Raw genomic sequence first — 22,143 nt, 5'->3', positions numbered from 1 at the left:
AGAACGCTGCTTATCATTTCAGATGCATACATTTTATTGGCCACAAAGTGGAATCTTGCTTTCAGACAAATAAAGACAAATAAAACATGACATAAAAACAGGAAAAGGATAAAAAAAAAACAGTGGGATGCATTGTTAAATGCAATAACTGCATTAAAAAAGGAGTGAGTTCACTATTTTTTGCATTCGAGGAGCCCTCGTCTAGCATGATTCCAGAGTGTAGGGTAACATTGATCCAATGCTTGTTCACGGACCATACACCATAAACTTCCCATTTTGAAAATCACAATATTTAGCATATTTTCAGATGCTTGCAAGCTCGCCCATTTGAATAGCATTGTAAACCAGTTACCATGCTAGACAATGCGTGGGTCTTGGGTCCGAAATAGTGAAAATGTTATTCTTAAAAATTCCTTTGGATGATAGGTGCTGTATTAATAATCTTGCCTTGGTCAATGGTTAAAATAAACCACACTGTATGGCAGGATAACTTCCTTCCACTTTGCTTGCATCTTACCTTCTCCATGTAATGTCTAAAGCCCCCCAACACATACATAACAGTGCATTAATAAACCTTTCAAAGTCTGAGATAATGTCCTCATGATGTTAGCAATGATGTTCTCTTCTCCTCATTTGCTCAACAAGTCCAGTGGTGTTTCAGAAAGCCCGACGGACACATTCTGAACGAGTCCGCAGTACTGTAATAGCATATCCAATTGCCCGGTCCAGGACGATAAGAATGAACCCAAATTCCACTTCAACGGAATCCACTATATAATAGGTAGTAAGTGGAGTCTCTAAGCTGGTCCAACAGATGCGACTCTAGCTCAATTCCATCTGAATCCCCAGTGTAACAGGTAGTTAGTGGAGTCTCTTACCTGGTTGAACCGAAGTGACTCTGGCTCCATTCCAACTGAATCCCCAGTGTAACAGGTATTTGGTAGTCTCTTACCTGGTTGAAAAGACGTGACTCTTGCTCCCCGGTATAACAGGTAGTTGGTTGAGTCCCTCACCTTGTTGAACAGAGGTGACTCTGGCTCCAGTGGCGCTCCAGTCTGTCTGGAAACCGAAGTCATCCACACTGTTGGGTGTCAGGCTCAGACTCACCCTCATCCGCTTCTGTGGAAGCCACACACACGGCAAAGCAGACACCCTGAGATTCTAGGTGTCCTGCTTTCTGTTGGAAACTAGAAACCGCGGGATACGCTACAGGAGCACAGCGACCCGGCAGCCCAGCTCAGATTAAATACATCCACTCACTTGAGACACAATATTTTTAAGATTCACATCTATCATCCATTTACTTCATCTGTAAATCACCACCAAGTTTGTCCTGAAGAGTTCCAATTCACAGTTGCGTCAACATTGGCTGTGTGATGCTTTTCATCTTCATTTTATATAAAGTCAATTCAGATTTACTTCATGAAATCAGGTACTGGAATTGAATGACTACAAACCTGTGGTGCGGCGTGAATGGCTGGAGGAGGCAGGTGTGTTTGGGAAAGGGTCTTAAAGGGTGGTTGACTGCAATAGGGAAGACCGTTTGTATGTCCACCCTCTTCCCTGTCACGTTCCTTCTCTGCCTGGTTCTCCACTTCCTGTTTCTCTGTGGCTTGGCGGGGAGCCCTAATGAGGGAGGTTGCGACCTGACGGTTCAGGATGGGCTGGGGAGCTTGCATGTCACCGCTCAGTGGGAGGGTCTTGTAGTCACTTCCCTGCAGGGTGGGGGGGGGGGGGAAGAAAGACGGACATTGACAGAGAGCAAGCGAGATCCTTGAATTATGATCACTTTAATTGCATGCAGGCTACTCATCGTCTTGAGTCTAAATTATTTTGGGAAAAGATTATTCTGGGCCCCTTCTGCAATATTACTTAAGACACATTGCCAAATTACTATGGCAATATTTTTCCATGTAATGCCATACATTTATTTTGGGGCTCAATAAAGAATCCAGCAATCCGTCCACACGGTTTAGTTGAAATACTTCCATAGCTGGACAGATCCAAATTGCAGAGTACGTAATATAACATAATAACGGATTAATAACTTCTAAGCAAAAAGTATAATATCTCGGGCCAGCGGAGTGGAAGCAGACGAGCCCGACGTGTGATGGAGCGGTCAGGTAGCAGTGGTCTCTACCTTCCAGCCTATATGCATTATGGATGGAAAGATGAGCCGCTAGTGGTAACACAAGACAGCTAGCATGTAGAGTGTGAACAAAAACAGGAAATGATCAGCAACAAGTGCTGTTCACCCAAAATACTAAATAACCACCTCCGTTTCCATGAACCGACTTACCTGCTCTCGTGACAACAGAAAGTCATATGATCACCCTTTTACGAACCCATAGAACTGTCTTAGTAGATGACATCACAGCATCCTCAACATCATACACAGTCTACTCTCATATCATTTCATTAGAATCCAACTATTCTCCAGCTGAGAACTTTAAAATTAACTCAAAAACAACTACTATAAAGTATATAAAGTTTCCCATCAAAGCACACAAGAAAGAAAAAAAACCTCCTTGATCTAGATATTGAGCATCTTCCCCTTGCATTATCTTCATCCTATTAAATCCCTCCTGATATATTTTGATTAGAAGCATGAACTATATAAACTACCTCTCACTTCAGGCCTTGTTCCTGCGTCTTTCAAGACTGCCAGAATAAAGCCTCTCCTCAAGAAACCGACCCTTGACACCACCGGCATCCAGAACTACAGACGGTATCTCTTCTTTCATTCCTTCCTAAAACACTTGAACGTGCCATCTCTAACCAACTGTCTCATCTCTCTCACAACAACCTGCTTGACCCTCATCATTCAGGCTTCAAGAAGGCACACTCCACTGAGTCCCACTGACTGAGTCACTCCGTGCTGCCAGAGCCTCGTCCCACTCATCGGCTTTCATACTCCTCAACCTGTCCGCAGCATTTGACACGAAAACCACCAGATCCTCCTCGCCACTCTCGCCGAACTGGACATCGCTGAATCTGCCCTATCCTGGTTCACATCCTACCTGACGAATCGCACCCATCAGGTAACCTTGTCCAAACCTTGCACGCTTGACACTGGTGTCCCTCAAGGCTCTGCACTGGGGCTCCTTCTGTTCCGCCCCCTATACCAGATCTCTGGGCTCTGTAATCACACAGCTTTTCACTGCTACACTGACGACACTCAACTATTCCCATCTTTCCCCTCCTCTTACATAATCCAATTGGCAACACGCATATCTGAATGTCTTGCAGACGTCGGCACTTGGCGACTGCCGATCCCCTGAGGCTTAACCTCAACAAGACTCCTAATGCCACAGGCTCCCTGTAGTAGCTCGAATCAGATTCAAGATGATGGTACTGACATACAAGGCTGTCGTTGGAACTGCCCCTGCCTGCCTCCAAGCGTTGTTCAAACCAGACACCCCAGCTTGATCGCGCTGCTCAACTACCTCAGCTGGACGTCTGGTACCGCCATCGCTAATAGCAAGCAAAGGTCGGTCAGCTAAGTTACAACTCGTCTGTTTTGGCACCACAGTGGTGGAACGAGCTCCCTGCCGATGTCAGGACCACAGAGTCGCTCACTAGCTTTCGCAAAAGACTGAAAACTCATCTGTTCAGAGTTCACCTAGACTCTGCATAGTCATCTAGTCCCTTCCTCCCACTATTGTATGTTGTACGTCCTGGCACTTGATGTACGCACCCAATGTACGCACTTACTTTATGTTTTATTTATTCATAGTACTTTATTGTGTAGCATCTACAGTAGCTAGCCATCACTGCTGCATACGTGTAATGGGTTAGCCTAGCGATTGTTAGTACTTGCACTTGGTTCTATGAAAATCTTTCCTGTACCGACAGCGATATATTCTTTCACTTCTTATGACAAATGTACTTATTGTAAGTCGCTTTGGATAAAAGCGTCTGCTAAATCCCCTAAATGTAAATGTAAATTTATTTCTCATCCGTGTCAAAGAGGTTCTCAAAACATACTTGCCCCTTGAACATGTTGTACTGGTCCTCACTCAAAGTAGGAATTATGTTGCCATGAATAATCATTAATCATAAATATAATCGTAAAACCAAAGGCTTTTTGTTTAAAATCATGTTAACCACAAGACTATTTCAATTGTATATTTATATGGATTATATATTTTCCCCCCCGATTATCTCTCCGATCGGGAGAGATAATAATAACGTTTCACTGGCCTGATGAACACTGAACTCACTGTGCTGAGCAGTGAGGACTTCCTGGAGGGCCTGGTACCGAAGGGGCGGGCCGTGAGGACGTTTGATAGGCGTGCCGAGCCTTCAGAACGGCGGTACCCTCGAGGGAGGCTGGCCGAGCCCGACCAGGGCATAGAGTTGTACCTGAGAACCAAGGAAGAGGAGGGGGTATGCAGGTCACTAGTGGAGGTTAACTGGTAAGATAATTATTGTTAGAGGACAGAATAATGTTGTTGGTTCGATCCACTAAAGGTTATACATTCCCGAAAGGAACTTTGATCACTGTTATAGGGTACTGGGTTGAATCCTTGAAGGGGAACCAATTAGTAACAAAGGAGCACTTTACGAAGCCAACGTGAAAGAAAATACCCATGATTGTCAAAAATAACAGGACTTATTCACGAATATTGGAAACCTAAATCGAATAAACCTCTTCTGAAAAATGAGTCCTCTAACTTTAACAGCAGCATCACCAATTTTCTTGTTTCCTTGGATTTTATTCGGCTTATCTGAGACATGTTCAGGCGAGACATATTTTTAAAATAGATTTTAGGCTTCAGTTTTGTTGGGAATTCCTTTCAACTTCTGCAGAAGGTATAAAATGGCCTGTTATTGCTTGCATTAAAGTATTTATATCTGTAAATAGGGGGGTAGTGTAATGACTAGGGTGTACAACTGTGAAAGTACAGACAACTTTCCCCCCCAAAAAACAAAATTTAATTTTTTTTTCTTTGGTTGATATTTGTAGCCCACAACATTTGATTACACAACAAAAACTGATAATTGCCTTTCCCTTAAAACCTAAAGTCAGGTAGTTAATGCGCTGTCCTTTCCCCTAAATACCTGTGGAGGAAGCTGTGGTGCGTTGGCCCGTTCACCAGACCTCCCGCCTCCTCCCCGGCTCCAGGCCCAGCAGTGTTCAGAGAGTAGTGGTTCTGCTGGGTCGCGTCTCTCCGCTGGAGGAACGGCCCGTGATGGAGGATTGTGATTTTGCGGTCCGTGACCTGCGGTGAGTAAGGTGTACGGTCGACCGTGCCAATGCCCAGATACGGGACCGGCCCCATAGTGGTTCTACGGCCCCTCCCGCCGGTCTGGGTCTGTCCAGCAGTGGGACTAGGCTGGAGCTTGATGAGGGTCTGGGAGGTGTAAGGACTGCAGGTGGAGGGGGTGGTAGCGGTGGAGGAGGCGTTGCCGTCGGAGGCCAATGAGGCGGAAGGGACCTCCTCTCCAAGCAGAGGGCGATGAGAGGCGGGCATGGCTCCAGACAGGGGCTTTACATACAAGAAAGGCCCGCAAAAACAAACCTATTTCTAAAGATTCTAAAATGTTGTGAGGCGTTGATCATTCAAATCATGCCAACCAACATGTGGGGATCGGCTGTAACATGCAACATCTAACAAGCCAGGTACTCTGCAGAGAATCCACTGTTGAGTACTCCTATGGTTACAAATTATTAAAGAATATATGCTAGAGATTAACAATGAAGTTCCAACCAACTGGGCCAGCAAAACCCCCAACACATTAGAGACCAATCAAAGCAGTCCCCATCCGCAGCCACAGATGACACTTGACTCAATTTCATAGAGACTGCAGATGGAAATGAGCACAAAACAACAATCAGGTACAATGCAATATTGGGGTACCTGGTTCTGGACGGGGCTACATGAGGATGCTTTGTTGGGCCAGGGGTCTCCGAGCAGGGTCTCGACTGTGTAACTCCGAGAGAGTGCTGGGCGAGAGGCTCTGGATGAATGGGAGGAGGCTGGGCCGGGAACAGAAGGCGACAGCTGGTCTCTGAGGAGCGAGGAGGAAAGAGGAGCCGGGGACATAGAGGTGAGGAGGGGATGGAGGAGAGGGCAGACGTGGGGGTTTGAGTCCTGTATCTAGTTACATATCAGCTTGTTGGACATTCTTAGCTCATATCCAAATGTCTTTGCATTGATTATTTCAGTGGGTTGAATCATTGAATATACAACTGATTCCAACATCGCACTTTACTACTACTAGTAAATTCAACTTCCCAGAAGTGCATAGATAAATATTCATTTCTAATTTATTTTGTTTCAGAGGTCACTTTGAGTACCCGTTTGCCATTTTATTCTGTCCAACGGTCGCCCTAGTCCCCCTGGTCGTCTCGTTGACTTCATGGTTGCGTTCCTCGACCTTCCTGTGGAGGTCAGAGTTGGTGCTCCTACGTCTGTTCTTCCACTTTGTCAAATCCTTAAACCACAAACAAAAGAAACATTAAAATGAATATATTACTGTGTATATAAAGATGAACATTAGAAACACAACAAAACTTCCTGAAGTGGACCAAGTAGAGCCACTTTCCACCGACCTGTGAGCGCATCAGAACTGCATCGGGATCAGCAGGGAAAATATGACTGCATTGTTCTGGACATACTAAAGAATTTGATTTGTGTGATCATGGTTACTTTTTTACCAACATTAAAGCTTTTGTGATGCTTCCGTTAAAACAAGTCAATTATTATTTTATCCATTTTAAAAAGGTATTTATTAATACATTTAACAAGACGGCAGGTCTTCGAAGGTCGAAGCAAAGAAAATCAAATAACCCATCCACTCCTCGCCTCCAAATATGCTCTGTGTTCATACGAGGGGAGTGCTTGTGTTGTAGATTTCGCCTTTTGATTATCTACTAATGCTGGCGGACCGCACTTTCGTGCTTAGCCAACCCATAGACAGCACCATTTCTGCGGTGTTGATTTTTGATTATTTTGAAATCAAAATAGTTAATGCATACATACATTTGGTGTTGGGCATAATGCTTAGTTAGTTGCATAGAAACAAGTGTAATTAATTTTTGCCTACTAATAAAAATATAAAAGCCAACGCTTTTTGATAACATGCATCCTTGCTTTATTAGTAGCCTACATATATGCCAATAATGAGATATCCAGGCCTTACAATTAATGTAGGCTATAAGGAAGCACTCTAATATAAAAATATAAAGTACATTACATAAAACTGTACGTTTATATAAACATATTATACCAGCAGTTAGACCTAATGTATAAAAAGGGTGATGCTGGCAAGTCAAGGAATGAGTTCTGAAATAAAATTAAGTATTCTATAAAGCATACTTCGTAATAACAAATGTTATTTTGTTCCGGGAACATTTGCAATAAATGTTAGTCTTCTTTAGATTTCGTTATTAGTCTTACAGTAAATCTGCCCCCTTGCGACACTTGCTGGAGAAAAGGTAAACTGCGGCCTTGCAGCTACAGCAGGGGTCATGTTTCTAGCGTTTGAATTTCACCTTGTTAACTGGTGGTCAGATGTGCCCCCAAGGCGGTTCTAGGGCCTTATCTTGCACCCAGCGCAATTGACTTTCTACAATGACACATGTATCGTTGCTAGTTTGCACCTGGCGTATAGCTGATTATCCCCCACAGCAAACCAACTTTGATGGTGCGAAAACATAGTTTTACCACGAGTGAGTGTTTAAAAGAATGAATGAATGTGCACCCATCTGTTTAAACACACGCAAACTAAATACGTTCCGCATAATACAGTCCATGGCAATGAATATTAACGGGGGGAGACATGCATATTATGAACACAAGTCGATAATGTTTACAATACTGGTAACAACTGATGTTCGTTTATGTACTGCCGCATATCATTAACTAGACCCACAGTTGCGGCAACAGGACCGCATATCATGTATGTGTTAAGGTCTCGTTGCCGAAATTTATACGACGACTCAGTGTTTCTGAAGTTGTAGAAGAAAACACTATTCCATGTTTGAATTAGGCAATATTATTTGGCCATAAACTGACCCATTTCGAGTTTGAAATTCAGGTGGTCATTAATATGTCTCAGCAGAGACTGCAGACGCGCTGTCAAAATATCCACATGTCCCGTCCAAATGCGCTCATGGCTCTTAAAGGGGATGGGAGATGGCACTCATTGTTTATTACATGTTACGCCCAAAACACACCTACGGGTATTTAAACCAACCAATCTTAGATTTGTGTTGGGCGCTCGAGTAATTTATCCGCCGGTATAATAGCAACAGCGCCAGAGATCCGCACACAAACTACTTGCGTTTCACGCTTCTCACTAGCGTTTCAGACCATTCAAATCCCTAGTGTTAAATGTCTCAAATACACAACATTTAACACGTACACAAACCGATATTCTGCCCATTGAGTACAATGTTCGATGATCAAAACAGTTCTGTGTACTACTCATTCAGGAGGCACCGTGAAATATATCTACAGTAACTGTTCCAGCACCACGAACAATAACAAATGTATAACTTGTACTAAAGCTATGCTGCACTCAGTCACTACACCCACTCCTTGTATGCCTTTCCCTCACCCTCAATGTTAAGTTGTTTAATTTTACATGATTAAAAAAGGTAAAGGTTGGGATGAAAGCGGCCGCACCTCCTGCCATTTCTCCACGCTCTCCTTGGACCTGGCACCGTTTGGAGGGCGACTTGGCCTGCTGACGTCAGGACCCCCCAAGTTCTGCCCATCATCCTGGTAGCCCGGGGACTCCATGGGGATGTCGGTCGTGGATTTGCTCCTGAGGGACGTGACGGAGGACAGGGGGAATAGAGGTTCAAGATGGGTGCTATGGAAAATACTTAAGCAAGTTTGCCGACATTACAAAATATGGTTTAAGAGCTATATGTGAGGTAAAATAATGAGAAATAGGTGAGATAGTATAGTCTATCCCATTGGTGCACTATGAACACAAAGATCTGACGGTCATTCCAAACGTTTTTTCAAATAAATTAATTTCAAGCAATTACATTTTAAACTGATCAAATATGCCAGCAGAAACTCAAAAGCAGTATAATTTCATTACTCATAAGATTTGTGTAATAATAATAAATATATTATTGTAGGCAACAAAAGGGAGGGGTGTGCAAATCTTGCCAGATAGCATCAGCTATAGAGCATTAAATTACATTGCAGGAAAATCATATTGAAGCTTTGCAAACCAGCAGTCTAGGTACTCACAATTTCACAAAAGCCTGCATTGCATTTAGTCACTAAGACCGATTCATTGTAGAAACAAAATAGCAAAGAACACTTTATTGCCATTGAATCCAATTATTAGTGACGTAAACGCCAAACCACATACATAGCAAGCTCTATATCCATGCCACCGAATTCCTGAGCGTGACAGAGCTCGCTTTAAAAAGTAGATGACATCAAGCCACTCATGCCTGGAGCTCTGGTGAGAAGTTTGGGGTATGTTGGTCATTATGATGTGGATACATTTTTAGAACACAGCTTAAAAACCCATTTCAATTGCTGAGTGTAACTGTCAGTCAAGTGGTATTTTAATAAGAATCTCTAGCAGATCGGTTCTACATTGGGGACAGGATTCATTTTAGCCCAGTCACAGTCTATTTATTTGACGTCTTCGTACTCACATAATTACAAATCATTGTTCATAGCAGGGGCTATGAAAATACCCTTCATTTAAATGTGATGATGCAGCTTTACTGCGCAAGCTTCGGCCAAGCAAGCAAAGAGAATTACAAAATGGAGGTAAATAAGTAAACATCTTTATCTTTTGAAATACAGTGGTAGGCATAAGTTTAGGCACCTATGCTAAAGCTGACTAAAATGAGGAATAAAGGCATTTCCGAATAAAATGGAAATGCCTTAATTAAACAAATCCTTATGGACAGGACACCAATTTTCTTTGTGAATGAATAATGTATCGTAAATAGATGTTCACCATTAAAATACAGGGTGCATAAGTATAGACACTTTGTTAAATTCCCATAGAGGCAGTCAGGGTCTATCATGAGCTAATAGGCTAACAGAAAAAAATCGAACCATGCCAATCTCTAGTTATGGTGAAGGGTATGTGATGATGTGGGGCTATTTTAATTCCAAGGTCTAAGGGAACTTAATCTGTCCTTTAAAAAAAATATCTGCCTGCCTCTGTTGGAATTTAACATAGGGGCGTCTATACTTATGCACCCTGTATTTTAATGGAGAACATTTATTTATTTACGATACATTATTCATTCATAAAGCAAATGGTGTCCTTAAAGGTTGGATTTTTCCTCATTTGTTTAATTAACGCATCAATTTCCAAAAGACGATTTTTTATTCCTCTTTTTAGTCAACTTTAGCATGGGTGCCTAAACTTATGCCTACCACTGTATATACAACTGATGTCCACATCTTCCAGGAGGGTTTAACTCGAGCGTCAGTTTGTAAAAGCAAGTCAAGCTAGCGCTGAATGAAGCCAACTAATCTCTGCTGTGATTGTCAGGGGAAATAAACAAACCCGAACTTACCAAATCCAGCCAGGGTTGACCTGAGGTGGTCGACCCGGACGGAGCTGAATCTGAGAGACTCTGGAGAATCAGGATAAATATCAGTCTATTTCATTCTATTACCCTCCTGTTCTTGCTGTGACAAAACATTTCCTGTCTGAGGTATATAAAGAATAATATATCTGAGTACACGTCAATGTTTCGAAATTGATGAAGGAATAAATTCATATCCAGATTTTTTTTTTTTTTGATGATAGTATATGTTCCCAAATGGATTGGTGTAAACATTGAAAAGTGGCACCGAAAACGTACATCTACGCCACACTGGTTGACATTAAGTCAATCAAGGGCTTGTGGTTTAAATGTCCAAATCATTAGGATAATGAAGCCACATACAACCCATAACTTTACAACTTTTGACTGCACTGTTCCTCTTCAACACAGCAGTTAAATGCAAAACTCCAGATCAAACTGCTAAATGAAAGCTTCCTTCTGCCACATAATGATATCTCACTGTAGATAAATAAAGTTTGACAGTCATAAAATGAATCGGCTGAGGTATGACATCAGTAGCACAACAAGAAAGCTAATTATTTTTTAGGAGAAGGAAAACTCTTGCTATCTTCAGCTTGCTGTGATGGAGCTGATTAACCCATAAGTGAAGAGATGTCCTTTGACAGGTGAGGCATAGGAGCCTGGCGAGAGGAAGCCTGTAGAAAGCAGATAGAGGTTTAACTATTCATATTGGTGTTGGGAGACTAGACAGCCGCTTACCTTTGTGCTTTGTGGATGATGGATGCTTTTAAAATCCTTTTTTTTGAAAGATAGCACTGTTCTTTCTACAAATGCTATCACACCTCAAAAACACACCATTATGTCACCGCAAATCCGTTTAGACTACAAGCACAAACTACATATTAGGCGCCAAAGAAAAGGTCTGGAGAAGCATTAGACAGGGGAAAAGAACAACGCATGACTGAAGAAGAATTTAGTTTTATTTGGTTTGTTAAGTAATATGTATTTGCGCTTTAGGCATCATTAGGGTTCGACAGCCTTTCTAAACTTCAGGACTAACCAGCTTCATGTTAGTCCTGTGTTAAATCACTCAAAGAAAATCCGATAAGTAGTAGAATGCAAAACGCCACTGTATATGCCTTTATGAAGGCAGAATCAAGCATTATAACTGGGCAAAATAAACATTTAATCCAAGAAAAATGTCAGGATTGAGTCATCATTTAACCAAACACAGAAGAATGTTCATTAGTCATGTGGAAATTAGACTCAAGGAGAGGAAGGCATCGACTCATGAGTTTTATTCACTATAATAAAATTGGTAATGATGTCTGAACAAAACCAAGAATACAACTTTTAGCCTGAGCTTCACTGTGCAGTATTGTTACCAAGAAGCACAAACGAGGAACGAACTCAAAAGTAAAGGTAAAGGTTTAAAAAAAATAATATTTTAAAGGTTTTTTTTCTCCTTTACCTGGTAAAGGTCTATGCGTCTGTTCTATCATACAAACCAAATTGTCGAGCCCAAACAAAACTTAGTCAACATTTTTAATATTTTCTTTAATTGATGAGCTACATACCTTCCCCACATATCTAAAAACGAACCGGCAAGTGACTCTATAAGCTTCAAACAGCTACACCAGAGTCCACATCCTCTCAGAGGCGGACGGCCCGCTGGCCCATCCGCATCCCAGCAAGCATCCTGCGGTACCAGGTTCTCTTCTCGGACCCCCTGAGGATCCGCTTTACTCGCACCTCCTCCTCCGGCGTCCAGAACTGTGGCAGGAATTGATCGTGGTCGCGTCTGGAGGAGGTCTGGTGCAGGTGCTGGTGCAGTCGTCGGGTGTACAGGTCGTCCAACAGGGGGTCTGCTTCGTTCTCTTCCTCAGACGAGTCCTCTTGCACCTCCTCGCAGGGCCATCTCAGAAAGAGCTGCTCCAAGACTGCTTGATTGCTGCTGAAGGGTGGGGGGGGGGGGGCAACACAGTGGTCTCCAATGCGTTGGTTGCATTCGTCGGATCATGCCCATTAGGGAAGCCCAACAAAGGGCAGCGTGTTGCCGCTGTCATCACCAGCCAAAAGCCTTTTGTTTGTTTGGTAGATGGTAGCTGGGGTTAGGCCACCGTGTGTTCCACACAGGGATTCTTCACAGTTATTGCAGCTCAGAGTGTTAGAAGTGTGCATGGTCTCTCTTGGGTGTTAGGAGCAGTTACAGCAGATCAGCTGAATGGAAGAACCAAACGTGGAGACTTCCCAGATGAGAACTCGTGCATGCACCAAAGCAGATCACTGTTTGTGCAAGTCGAATAACGAAAAATTTTGCTATTTCGTCATTCCTGTGCTCAGCGAAAATTTGCATCCATTGCGTCTTTGCACTGACATTGTATGCAATCAGTTTTTTGTGATAGCAGATAAGTATATAATACAGGTTTGACTACTGCGGACAAAAATAATAATCTAGTACACGAGTACACAGATTTTGACTGAATATGAAAAAACTTTGCTTATTGCCCAACTATTAAGTAGGCAAATTGTATTTTAGCCACACAGCATTGTCGCCAGGACAATGTCACAAGAAGCTCAGCTTTTAGTTAATTTTTTTACGAAAAGTTAGATGGTGCCCCATAAATACCTCAACATATTTTATAGTAAGCAATATCAAATAACATGATCAAATAAAGTTTGATTGTGAAAAAATAAGTAGTGCATCAACCAGACACTTTTTATGCCTTAGTTTCACCCACACACACGCAGTTGTTTATTTGTGGAGTCATGTATTGTTGTTAAGAGTCTGAATAAATATAGTTAGTTCGTTTCAGCCAGCTAAAATATGCCCCAGTTAGTTCCCCAATAGTTCCCCAGTTTGTTTGACAAAACCTCAATGAAACAAACGCTGTACAAACAGTCATGCTATGTTCTCTCATGGCAGGCGTGTACCTACCTAGGCGTGTACTCACGAGTTCCTACCTAGGCGGGTACTTGTGAATACCTACCCAGGCGTGAACACACTCCTACCTGGTGTGTGTGGTTAATAGTCCATACCTGGTGAGTAAGCCTTGTTTGTTCTCCTCACATCCCTTCTTCCTGCGAAGTGGCGCTGGGGCGACGCAACCCCCCTCCCTGGGTAGGGGGTAGGCTCCCTCTACTGGGGGGACATATCCCCTCTCCTGCTGCTGGGCTGAGTCCTTCTGGGCTGACATACTGAACAGCTGGTCAGCCTCCACGTCACTGCCACAGCCTGGACACCAAGAGACGAGAGCGTCAACAAACCACTGACGAGCCGAGGCAGCACAGAACCACAGATGAAGCGGTTGGATAAATCAAAGTCCTGGTTGAATAAAGTGTGGAAGGTTTGAAGCAAATGCATAAAAAAAAAATACATATTTTGTTAGACTTAGACCACAGGACTCTTTTTGAAATGCAACATTCACACAGACCAATACATTAACGTGACACAACTTAGACGGCATGACCAACCACAATGTAGCGCTGAGCCTCGAGACAAAATCTTCTTTGGCAAACTTGATCCTCCTATGGCTCGTGGTCGTGGAAATGCAACAAAATGACAAAGCTACCGCCCATCATCCCTGTACATAAGAGTCTCAAGGCCCAACGCTCTCAACCATGTGAAGGTAAAGATCAGCAAGGGTAAGACCTGGGAGGATTACCGTTAACGAGAAAGGAAAGAAAAACTAAAAACGAGGAGTGAAGACCAGTGCAGGATGGGAATCTGGAAGTGAGAGCCTTTTAAAAAGCAGAGCTTTTACAGCTCAGTCTCTCTCTACCACAACAATCTACCACCCCTGTGTGGAACGCGGGTCACACCTCTCACTTGCGCATGCCGACCACAGCAACGGTATGCGCAGGCTTCAGCGAAATTCTATGCGTTCTTACTACACTAGGAGTAATGAGGTAAACAAAATCCGGTCGATGTAACTGGGCAACACAGGGATGTGTACCAATTAAAAAATATATATTGAGGGACACGAAAGTGTGTAGACTTGGAACCTGTGCTCACTGTAAAGGGTATTGGCTACATGATTACGGGTTCAGCTACAAGAAAACAAGTTTAGGAGAAGGTGTTCACCTTCACTTCTTTGGTGGGCGCTGCGGTGGTCCAGATAATTCCCACCCTCAACCGAGTCATCCCTGCGGTAAGCCGGTCTGACGTGATACAGGTTCTCCTTTTCCGGGTCGCCGTAGCCCCCGTCTCTGGGGCACAGGCCGCTGCCTTCCTCTAGGGCCTGCACAGGAGGAAACACAAGGGATTTGTTGGGGATTTTATGCAAAGAACTCCAGAGCCCCCTAAAATGTGTGGCCCCCCTCAAAGACTTACCACATGTGTTTAAGAGATGAGCACTGTAAAAATCTATTTTCCCTCCCTCTCTCCCTCAAGAGACAACCCTCGGGATGTAAGCATTTGTTGACCGAAAGAGGCCAGATATATATTTAGAGTATAACGTTTGGCTTAACTATAACACCATTTACCTTATCTACTTACCCTTAAAAGGCTGCATCAGCGATTCTAGGCCGAAACGTAAATGATCACATTCATCTGTTCTTTTCTCACAATCCGCGTCTCTGTAGGCAGCCTATGCGCCGAGATCATACACAGAAACAAAAACCAACCACTAAAACCTAAATAAATAGTATTCCAACCAAGGGGGGGGAGCTGTGGGGTTTTGCGCTGCGTTCATGATAGTTTTAACTGGATGCACGAAACACAGAAGGGAGGGGCGGGCTGGCTCTCCTTGTTTGGGATCTCTCTTCAAATACAAACGGAAGCGACGTCACCCAACATGGCTGATGCAACCTTTAATATCTAAGTGAGCTGAGAACTATACAGTGTCATTGACTACAGAGAGATAACGGTATCAGTGGTCACAGGTCAGCCAAGGGCCTGCTTTGATCCCCCGTATAGGAGGTGTTCATGAGTGACAAAAAGGGACAGGGCCCGGAACAGGGCCCCCGTGTCGACGGTTTCTCTCAACCATAGTTCCAACCTTTGGGCAGAGAAGCCTCCATTATTTTCCACCATAGACTCAGGTTATCAAAGCACTTTAAGGAGGAGAAAACCATAGGTCTTGTCATAATTGTATTTATTTGTGGAGTGCGTGTGGCTGACGGCTGATTAAGCAGCCTCAACTGGCCCAAGTCAGACCGATTGGACTCGGGGGCTGGCCGAGGCTGCATACCAGTTGTGCTTTGACTAATCGATGTGCCAAGGTTAAACCAGCCATCACCACACACACACTCAAGGAGATCTCCTGCATGGCCACATGAATAACCGCCTCATGTATCATTGCCAATCAAACTCTACAATAAACTGGTTTTCAACACCTCCGTCCTTTGTCCTTGTGTCTGGAGGCATGTATTTGATCAAATGCTTTTAAAAAGAACTGGACAATTTTGTGGAATCTAGTTAACAGATATATTCACTTTCATAAGACATCTGTGGATAGGGAAGGATAGGCATTCAGTTGAATTTGCAACATCCCAGCTACATGCCACGCAATCTTACACATTGCACTTTTATAATTATAACATCAAATGACAAATATACAAAATGGATAGTGATAGTCGCTGAAAATAAATACTGAAAACACAGAATGCCTTATTTTGTAGATATGAAAACGTTGACATCTGGCCAGAGAACATGAGATAGCAATACAGTTAGGCTAGTCCAACTAGGTCAGGGTCAGGGTCAGGGTCCAAGCCTACTATACCTTAGACAGCGTCAGGCCCAGCAGGCCCTCGAAGGCCTTGAAGTTGAGCTGTGGGCCGCAGTAGAAGGGCTCAAGCTGGGCCCGGCGACCCAGCCAGTACACTGTGATCAGAACCTAGGAGAACAATATATACACGCCTTCATGGAATGGATTATTTATTTGAACACAATCCATATAAAAAACATGTTTACCATTAATCATTCATAATTCAGCACGTTTCTAAGTTACGTCCTACTATTTCAGCTAAATGTAAACAAGTTGATGGGCATCTTGCAGACAATCTTTCCTGCTGACCCTTCGCATTTGGAGGACAATTTCCCCCTTGGGGCAAATAAAGGTCCACTTTATTGAGGTTTAAACAAACAACCTTTCACATGGAGTCAAACACCATCCTTCCCACTGTACACACAGAGCTATGAATATCAACCCTGTAAACACATTCAATCGTTCATCCACAATAGGAAATCTTTTTTAAAACTCAATATAAAAACAGTGCATTTTATACAATATTATTTACCCTCTATTTGATTTTTTTTTTACTGTTCTTTAGCTTTTGTTTTGATTCTTACCTCAGGCATCAATAAAGCATGCCCTTATTTTATAAGGCAAAATCCTAGCAGGGTTCAATCTTGACCCTGGGGTTGCCTGGTTTGATTCTCATTGGCTCTGGCTTTTCTTTTGGCAGGAAATTAAGTCAGGAATACCGGCCCTTTACTACTCTAGGAACCCCTAGTGTAACCCCCTAGTCCTTTATTGAGATATTTTATTTAGTCGTTTTCACACCACAAACTCAACACTGCCTCCAAGTGGATAACGTTGGTTCATCTCAGAACAGGCTGCCAACTGTAAATAGCTTAGGCTGAGACTCGACAAGTCACATCACACAAACTACAAAAACACTCACGTTCTTTAGTCGCCTATTGCTTTCTTCGCTCCTGAAACACAGAACAAATAAAAAGAAGATCAATGATGATATTGTGGTAAAACTTGAGCCACTTGTCAGACACTATTATCACAGCGTTTAAGTTAAACCTAGTTTGAAACATTCAAATACCAAACAAGACACTTGCATCAACTGCTGTCATCACATCGTATTTCAATGCATCATATTACTAATTCAACTCAAATCTGTTTTGATGTATTTTTGTGTACATCCGTCTAAAATGCATATCATTTTAGTAAACATTTGTCCAAAAATGGCTCCAGAAATTAAAAAAGGAAATTGGTATACCACCAACAAATTTTATATCAAACCTTTGAACTCTGACATCCAACACAGCTAAATAGTCTCATGAATATGTAGTGTTCCATTGTGCGACTATTTCACGACCCGGCGAGCACAGGGTCAGTTAATCAGCTCTCAGCTGTAGTGTTAGATATTAGACCTGGACTCTAATGCAAAGTGTTCTTTGATATTCTTCAACACGCAGACCGGGTCCCGGCTCTCTAAAATCTTCCTGCTCTCATTCAACACCACACGTCTGCAGGTCCTCCTCCTCCCTTCTGTCGTTTTGCATGCGTGTGGCGACATCGGAGTCAGAATCCACATCGTGTGCTGGGTACCAGGACCCCAAATGGGCATTGGCCATCAGACTTAAGTCGCTAGGTTTGGCTGGTTCTGCACTGCCAGCAGCTGACTGTCATGCAGATCAAACATCAAACCATTGTCTGTTTGTGTTTTATTTAGCAGTCGTGCAGTATAATGGTATAGCTATGAATTATTCATCAATAAATTCATGTATTAATTATTATATCTTTGCAGATATCGGATTGGAAAGTGATTGTTAACGGAAAGAATCTCTTGAAGGTTAGCGTGAAAGTTGAACTTGAGGCAACTGCAAAAAAAGGATCCTCCCATCTTGGGCCATCTAGGCCGCCTGGACAACGGGGTGCTGGCTTGAGCTCCGACACTTGTCCCATAAGGACCTCGTCATCGACATGGGGCCTTAAGTGTGAGGGGGTGTCTTATAATGGAGGCCTGTGAATCCCTTTGAGACCATACCTGTGGTAAAAGCAGTCATCTGTAACATTTCAACTCCCTCGTAGCGTTACCTGACCTGGACTTGTCTGTAGTCAAGCCTGATCGATATTGATTTAAATAATGTTAGCAATAAAATCACATCCTATAACAAATATGTTCTGAAGATAAAATGTCTGTACCTCTGTTTACAATAATTGTACCATCAACACTCCCAAAACCCCTCCCACTCACACCGACCAGCCAGCCAAGCTACAGTAGTTCGCCTCTTGAAGTGGAAAGATTAATGTTATTTTGTTTGTCTCCCACTTTCCAACTTGAAGGGGCTCACACATTAAGACTTTAAGGGCTGTACAAAACTAGAACAAGGGGGTGGGGGGGGGGTCACCTGAGGGTGACCCTGGTGGAAAGGTCCTGGAGGTCTCCAGGGTGGAAGAGCTGAGACTCGTTCAGACCCAGCTTAGAGCATGCCTTCAGGAACACATTCACATTGTCCTGGAGAGGGGAGGAAGGTGAAAGGTTGCTTTTTAAACACCATTATTTACGCCACTTTCCGCCTTGTACAATGAGATTTTTTTTTACTAAAGCTGACTGAACATTAGTTTACCCTCTTCAACAAGGCACACACACACACACACACACACACACACACACACACACACACACACACACACACACAGAGAGAGAGACAGAGACAGAGAGCGGTGGTAGTACTTTCAGTCTGACAGCCCATCGCTTGACATCTGGAACAGGATATGACAGTGTGCATTTCCGCTGCCCCCTCCACACACAAAATCTCACCAATCCGGCGATCGGGGTTGAAAGCCTGTTCAGCCTCTTGATAATGCCAGGTTTCAACTTGTTCATCAAACTGAAAACATTAGAGAAATAACTTGCTTTAGTGACAATGTGTTAGAGATAACATTGATTAGAAATAAAATATTTGCTAAATATATTTCACCCAACTACTTTTGTCTGGTTAAACACTTGACAGGCTAGAGTGTGAACAAATCGAAATTGGCATCTTGGCATGTATCGCAGCATTATCCATTGCTACCCATTATAATAAGACCAGAACCTAAAGTAAAATCTTCCGACGTGTATTATACTTTGCGACACTTCTCTACGCGGCACTCCTTGGCATGTCTGGTGTGCGACCCGCTTCACATTGTGGCACAGCGCAGTAACCCGCTCTGAAACCCACAGACTTCCTCCTCAATGTACTGATATTTAGGCTGCACCAAGTGCACTGTGGCTGATTTTGTTAATCTAGCATGTACCCCCTCTGACACATCCTCACATTCTACAGAGTACCCCCAGCATTAGGGGCAGCTCTCCAACATGTTTTTGTTCTTAATTCTGCAGCATAAACAGAAAGTGAACACGCATGTACATTAACACGAGACAGAATAACTAATATTCAGGAGCTATGCAAGCTTATTCTACATAAGGCGATGAAGACCAATGTACGACAGGAATTTTGTTTATCCTTTGCATGTGAACATAGATTGTTATGATTGGTGGTCATTTGTTACAATGTAATTATTTTGCTTGTGTCCTAGTCGTTACATTCAAAGTTACAAACAGTGGTGATTATCGTACCCAATATCTTCCAGAATTTTGATTTAAAATATATTAATAAATGTTGGATCTCAACTAGAATAACATGAATGACATATGGCTGGTTCAGACTACATGATTCTCAGATATTCCTCCACGATTTAAAATGAAGGAAGGAAACTTTAAAACTATGCGATCACAGAACCACGAAATCAGGCTTTTATTCGTCGGAAGACTGGAAACAAAGATTTTTTTTTTTTTCAAAGATTCAAGGGTGCGATGCTCTAGAATCTTTACTAATCGATGCACGCAGCAACAGAGTGTCAATAACAATGGATCCCGAGTTCCTAGCACTATAGTGTATTTGTCACAAGTAAATTAAGTAATACATGTTATTTGTAGTGCAGTGAAGTCTAGCTAAGCAGGGCAGACAGATTTTTCGCCAATTTTGAGCCGATTTTTCACTCGGTTGCAAGAAAATCATAGCAGTTTGAAATTGAAGTCGAAAAGTTTCTGCCCAGTTTCCTTTAGTAAACACTGCTCGTGAGCTCCAGCGGGGTTCCCTCCATGTCAACAATTTATGAGTCATTGCAATTCACCCAAAATTCTGGAAAAGAACAGATCACGAGCATGACACATAAAACCTTGTCTCATCTCGGACTTTTCAAAGTCGTGTATGACCCTGCAATTTTGTCGGTGACAAACAATATGGTGCAAAATCGGGCTGAAATCGTTTAGTCTGAACCAGCCAGGGGGAAACTGATTTGACTTCTTCCATGACAACATTACTTATCTGTTGTCATTGCAGCGTTCATCAACGAGCAAGAGCAAGATGTGTAGATCTTTCAGTGAGTTTCCCCCTCATGGATAAGTAGAAGGGGAGCGTTCTTTCTCCCAAAAATGTTTTGTGCTGGTGAAGGGGGTACTCAGCTAAAATAACATTTTAGAGTGGGTACACTAGTAGAAGAAAGAGAACCAGTTACCCCCGGGGATACTAGTAACCCACTTTAACAACCGCTTATCTAGAGATAACATGCAGATCTTTTTTTCCCCCATCAACCAATTTGTTGAAAACTAGGTTTGAATTTCAGTCAACCGTGATCTTCTCGGAGTGGGCTGCACTGTCCTAGTGTGAAGTGGTGTATTATGCAGAACTGTATAGCATAGTACTTACTCGCAGAGTAGGACTCCATTTTCCAGAGCAGCACGGAAGTTACTACTTTCAAACGACTTACTGGTCACTTTCTGAGTACACAAATTAATAAATGAACATCAATCAATCATTTCAGTGTCAGAAAATCACCTTAGGTTGGCCTGGGTGGTCCAATACATTCCAGCATGTCAGAATACATAACAGGAAGAATCCTGCAATATATTTACACAATAAAAACATTATCGAACCAAACAATGCAGATAAATAAATGATTTTTGAAGAAAAAAAAAATACATCCATACATAGAAATCCACATTATTGGGGTCAGATATTATGATTCACCTCAAGCTGTAAATCCCAGAATACATGAACACACCATCAAAACTCATCAGGATAAACAACAACAAAGAAAACAAAAGCCCTGATTGAAAGATGCATTTGTGAGCACATGCAGGGCTTCGGCTTAATGAGGACTTTAAGAGTTGTTAACAGCTTCATAACTGAGGCCAGGGCTGCCATTCTTCTCAGTAATTAGGCCCCTCAGGAATGCATGCTGCATGTTTATAGAGAAGGACCCATCAGACACAGAACACAGCCATCCACTCATACTTAACGAGCACACCATGACACTCCCATCCACTCCTGCTACTCATCTTCCTAACCACCTCATCCCCTAATAAACCAGAATGATTTATTTGCAATTATTTGGGCTAGGGCTAGGGATGGGCGATATGGCCTAAAATCCATATTGCGATATACATTGCAACCTATTGCGATAACGATATATATCACGATATATAAATCATAATAGAACCATTTCAGAACAGGTTACATAGACTCTAAGGAAAGTCAAACTGCTAAATGTATAAAACAAAAGAAGAAAGAAACTTAGTATGTCGTTTTGAGAACATTTATTGCAAAACTAATCATACAACATAATGTTGTAGCTGCAGAGACTTTAAAAAAGAAAAAAATCTTCTGTGTAATGACGTATACTTCTCTTAATGAAATTAAAACTGGTGGGGTCTTGTTAATAAAGAAACGGATACTGTGAATTAGGGAAATACGTCCAGTATTAGGCATGGCTATTTTACATAAAGAAAAATCTTCCAAGTGTGTGCACAGATACTTGCTATTAAAACATAGAACAACCAGTGCAAAATGAACGCATATCATTTTGAAATGAACATGAAATGAGCGCAATCACCAGTTCCTC

The 22,143-nt window shown here is 42.5% G+C and overlaps 1 protein-coding gene across 10 annotated transcripts in view; it reads right to left on the bottom strand.

Annotated features, from left to right (window-relative positions):
* LOC132471535 (LIM domain only protein 7-like) overlaps window positions 1-22,143 on the bottom strand; it is a 46,223-nt gene that overhangs the window by 13,883 nt on the left and 10,197 nt on the right. For 6 of the 10 annotated variants that reach the window (XM_060070630.1, XM_060070631.1, XM_060070633.1 and 3 more), the window contains exons 2-16: window positions 20,949-21,019; window positions 19,016-19,085; window positions 18,603-18,709; window positions 17,141-17,171; window positions 16,237-16,350; window positions 14,598-14,754; window positions 13,553-13,748; window positions 10,520-10,579; window positions 8,637-8,778; window positions 6,305-6,441; window positions 5,865-6,015; window positions 5,065-5,492; window positions 4,224-4,365; window positions 1,458-1,715; window positions 1,014-1,119 (exon numbers count right to left, since the gene is read on the bottom strand). In XM_060070630.1, coding sequence (XP_059926613.1) covers window positions 1,014-1,119; window positions 1,458-1,715; window positions 4,224-4,365; window positions 5,065-5,492; window positions 5,865-6,015; window positions 6,305-6,441; window positions 8,637-8,778; window positions 10,520-10,579; window positions 13,553-13,748; window positions 14,598-14,754; window positions 16,237-16,350; window positions 17,141-17,171; window positions 18,603-18,709; window positions 19,016-19,085; window positions 20,949-21,019 — 2,170 coding nt within the window. Of the gene's footprint in view, window positions 1-1,013; window positions 1,120-1,457; window positions 1,716-4,223; window positions 4,366-5,064; window positions 5,493-5,864; window positions 6,016-6,304; window positions 6,442-8,636; window positions 8,779-10,519; window positions 10,580-13,552; window positions 13,749-13,987; window positions 14,542-14,597; window positions 14,755-16,236; window positions 16,351-17,140; window positions 17,172-18,602; window positions 18,710-19,015; window positions 19,086-20,948; window positions 21,020-22,143 lie in introns of those variants that run through there. The other 4 variants (XM_060070635.1, XM_060070637.1, XM_060070640.1 and 1 more) reach the window with 3 other exon arrangements.

The sequence above is a fragment of the Gadus macrocephalus genome, chromosome 14, assembly GCF_031168955.1.
Source record: "Gadus macrocephalus chromosome 14, ASM3116895v1".
Classification (NCBI taxonomy): domain Eukaryota; kingdom Metazoa; phylum Chordata; class Actinopteri; order Gadiformes; family Gadidae; genus Gadus; species Gadus macrocephalus.
This window is presented reverse-complemented; position numbering and strand designations above follow the sequence as displayed.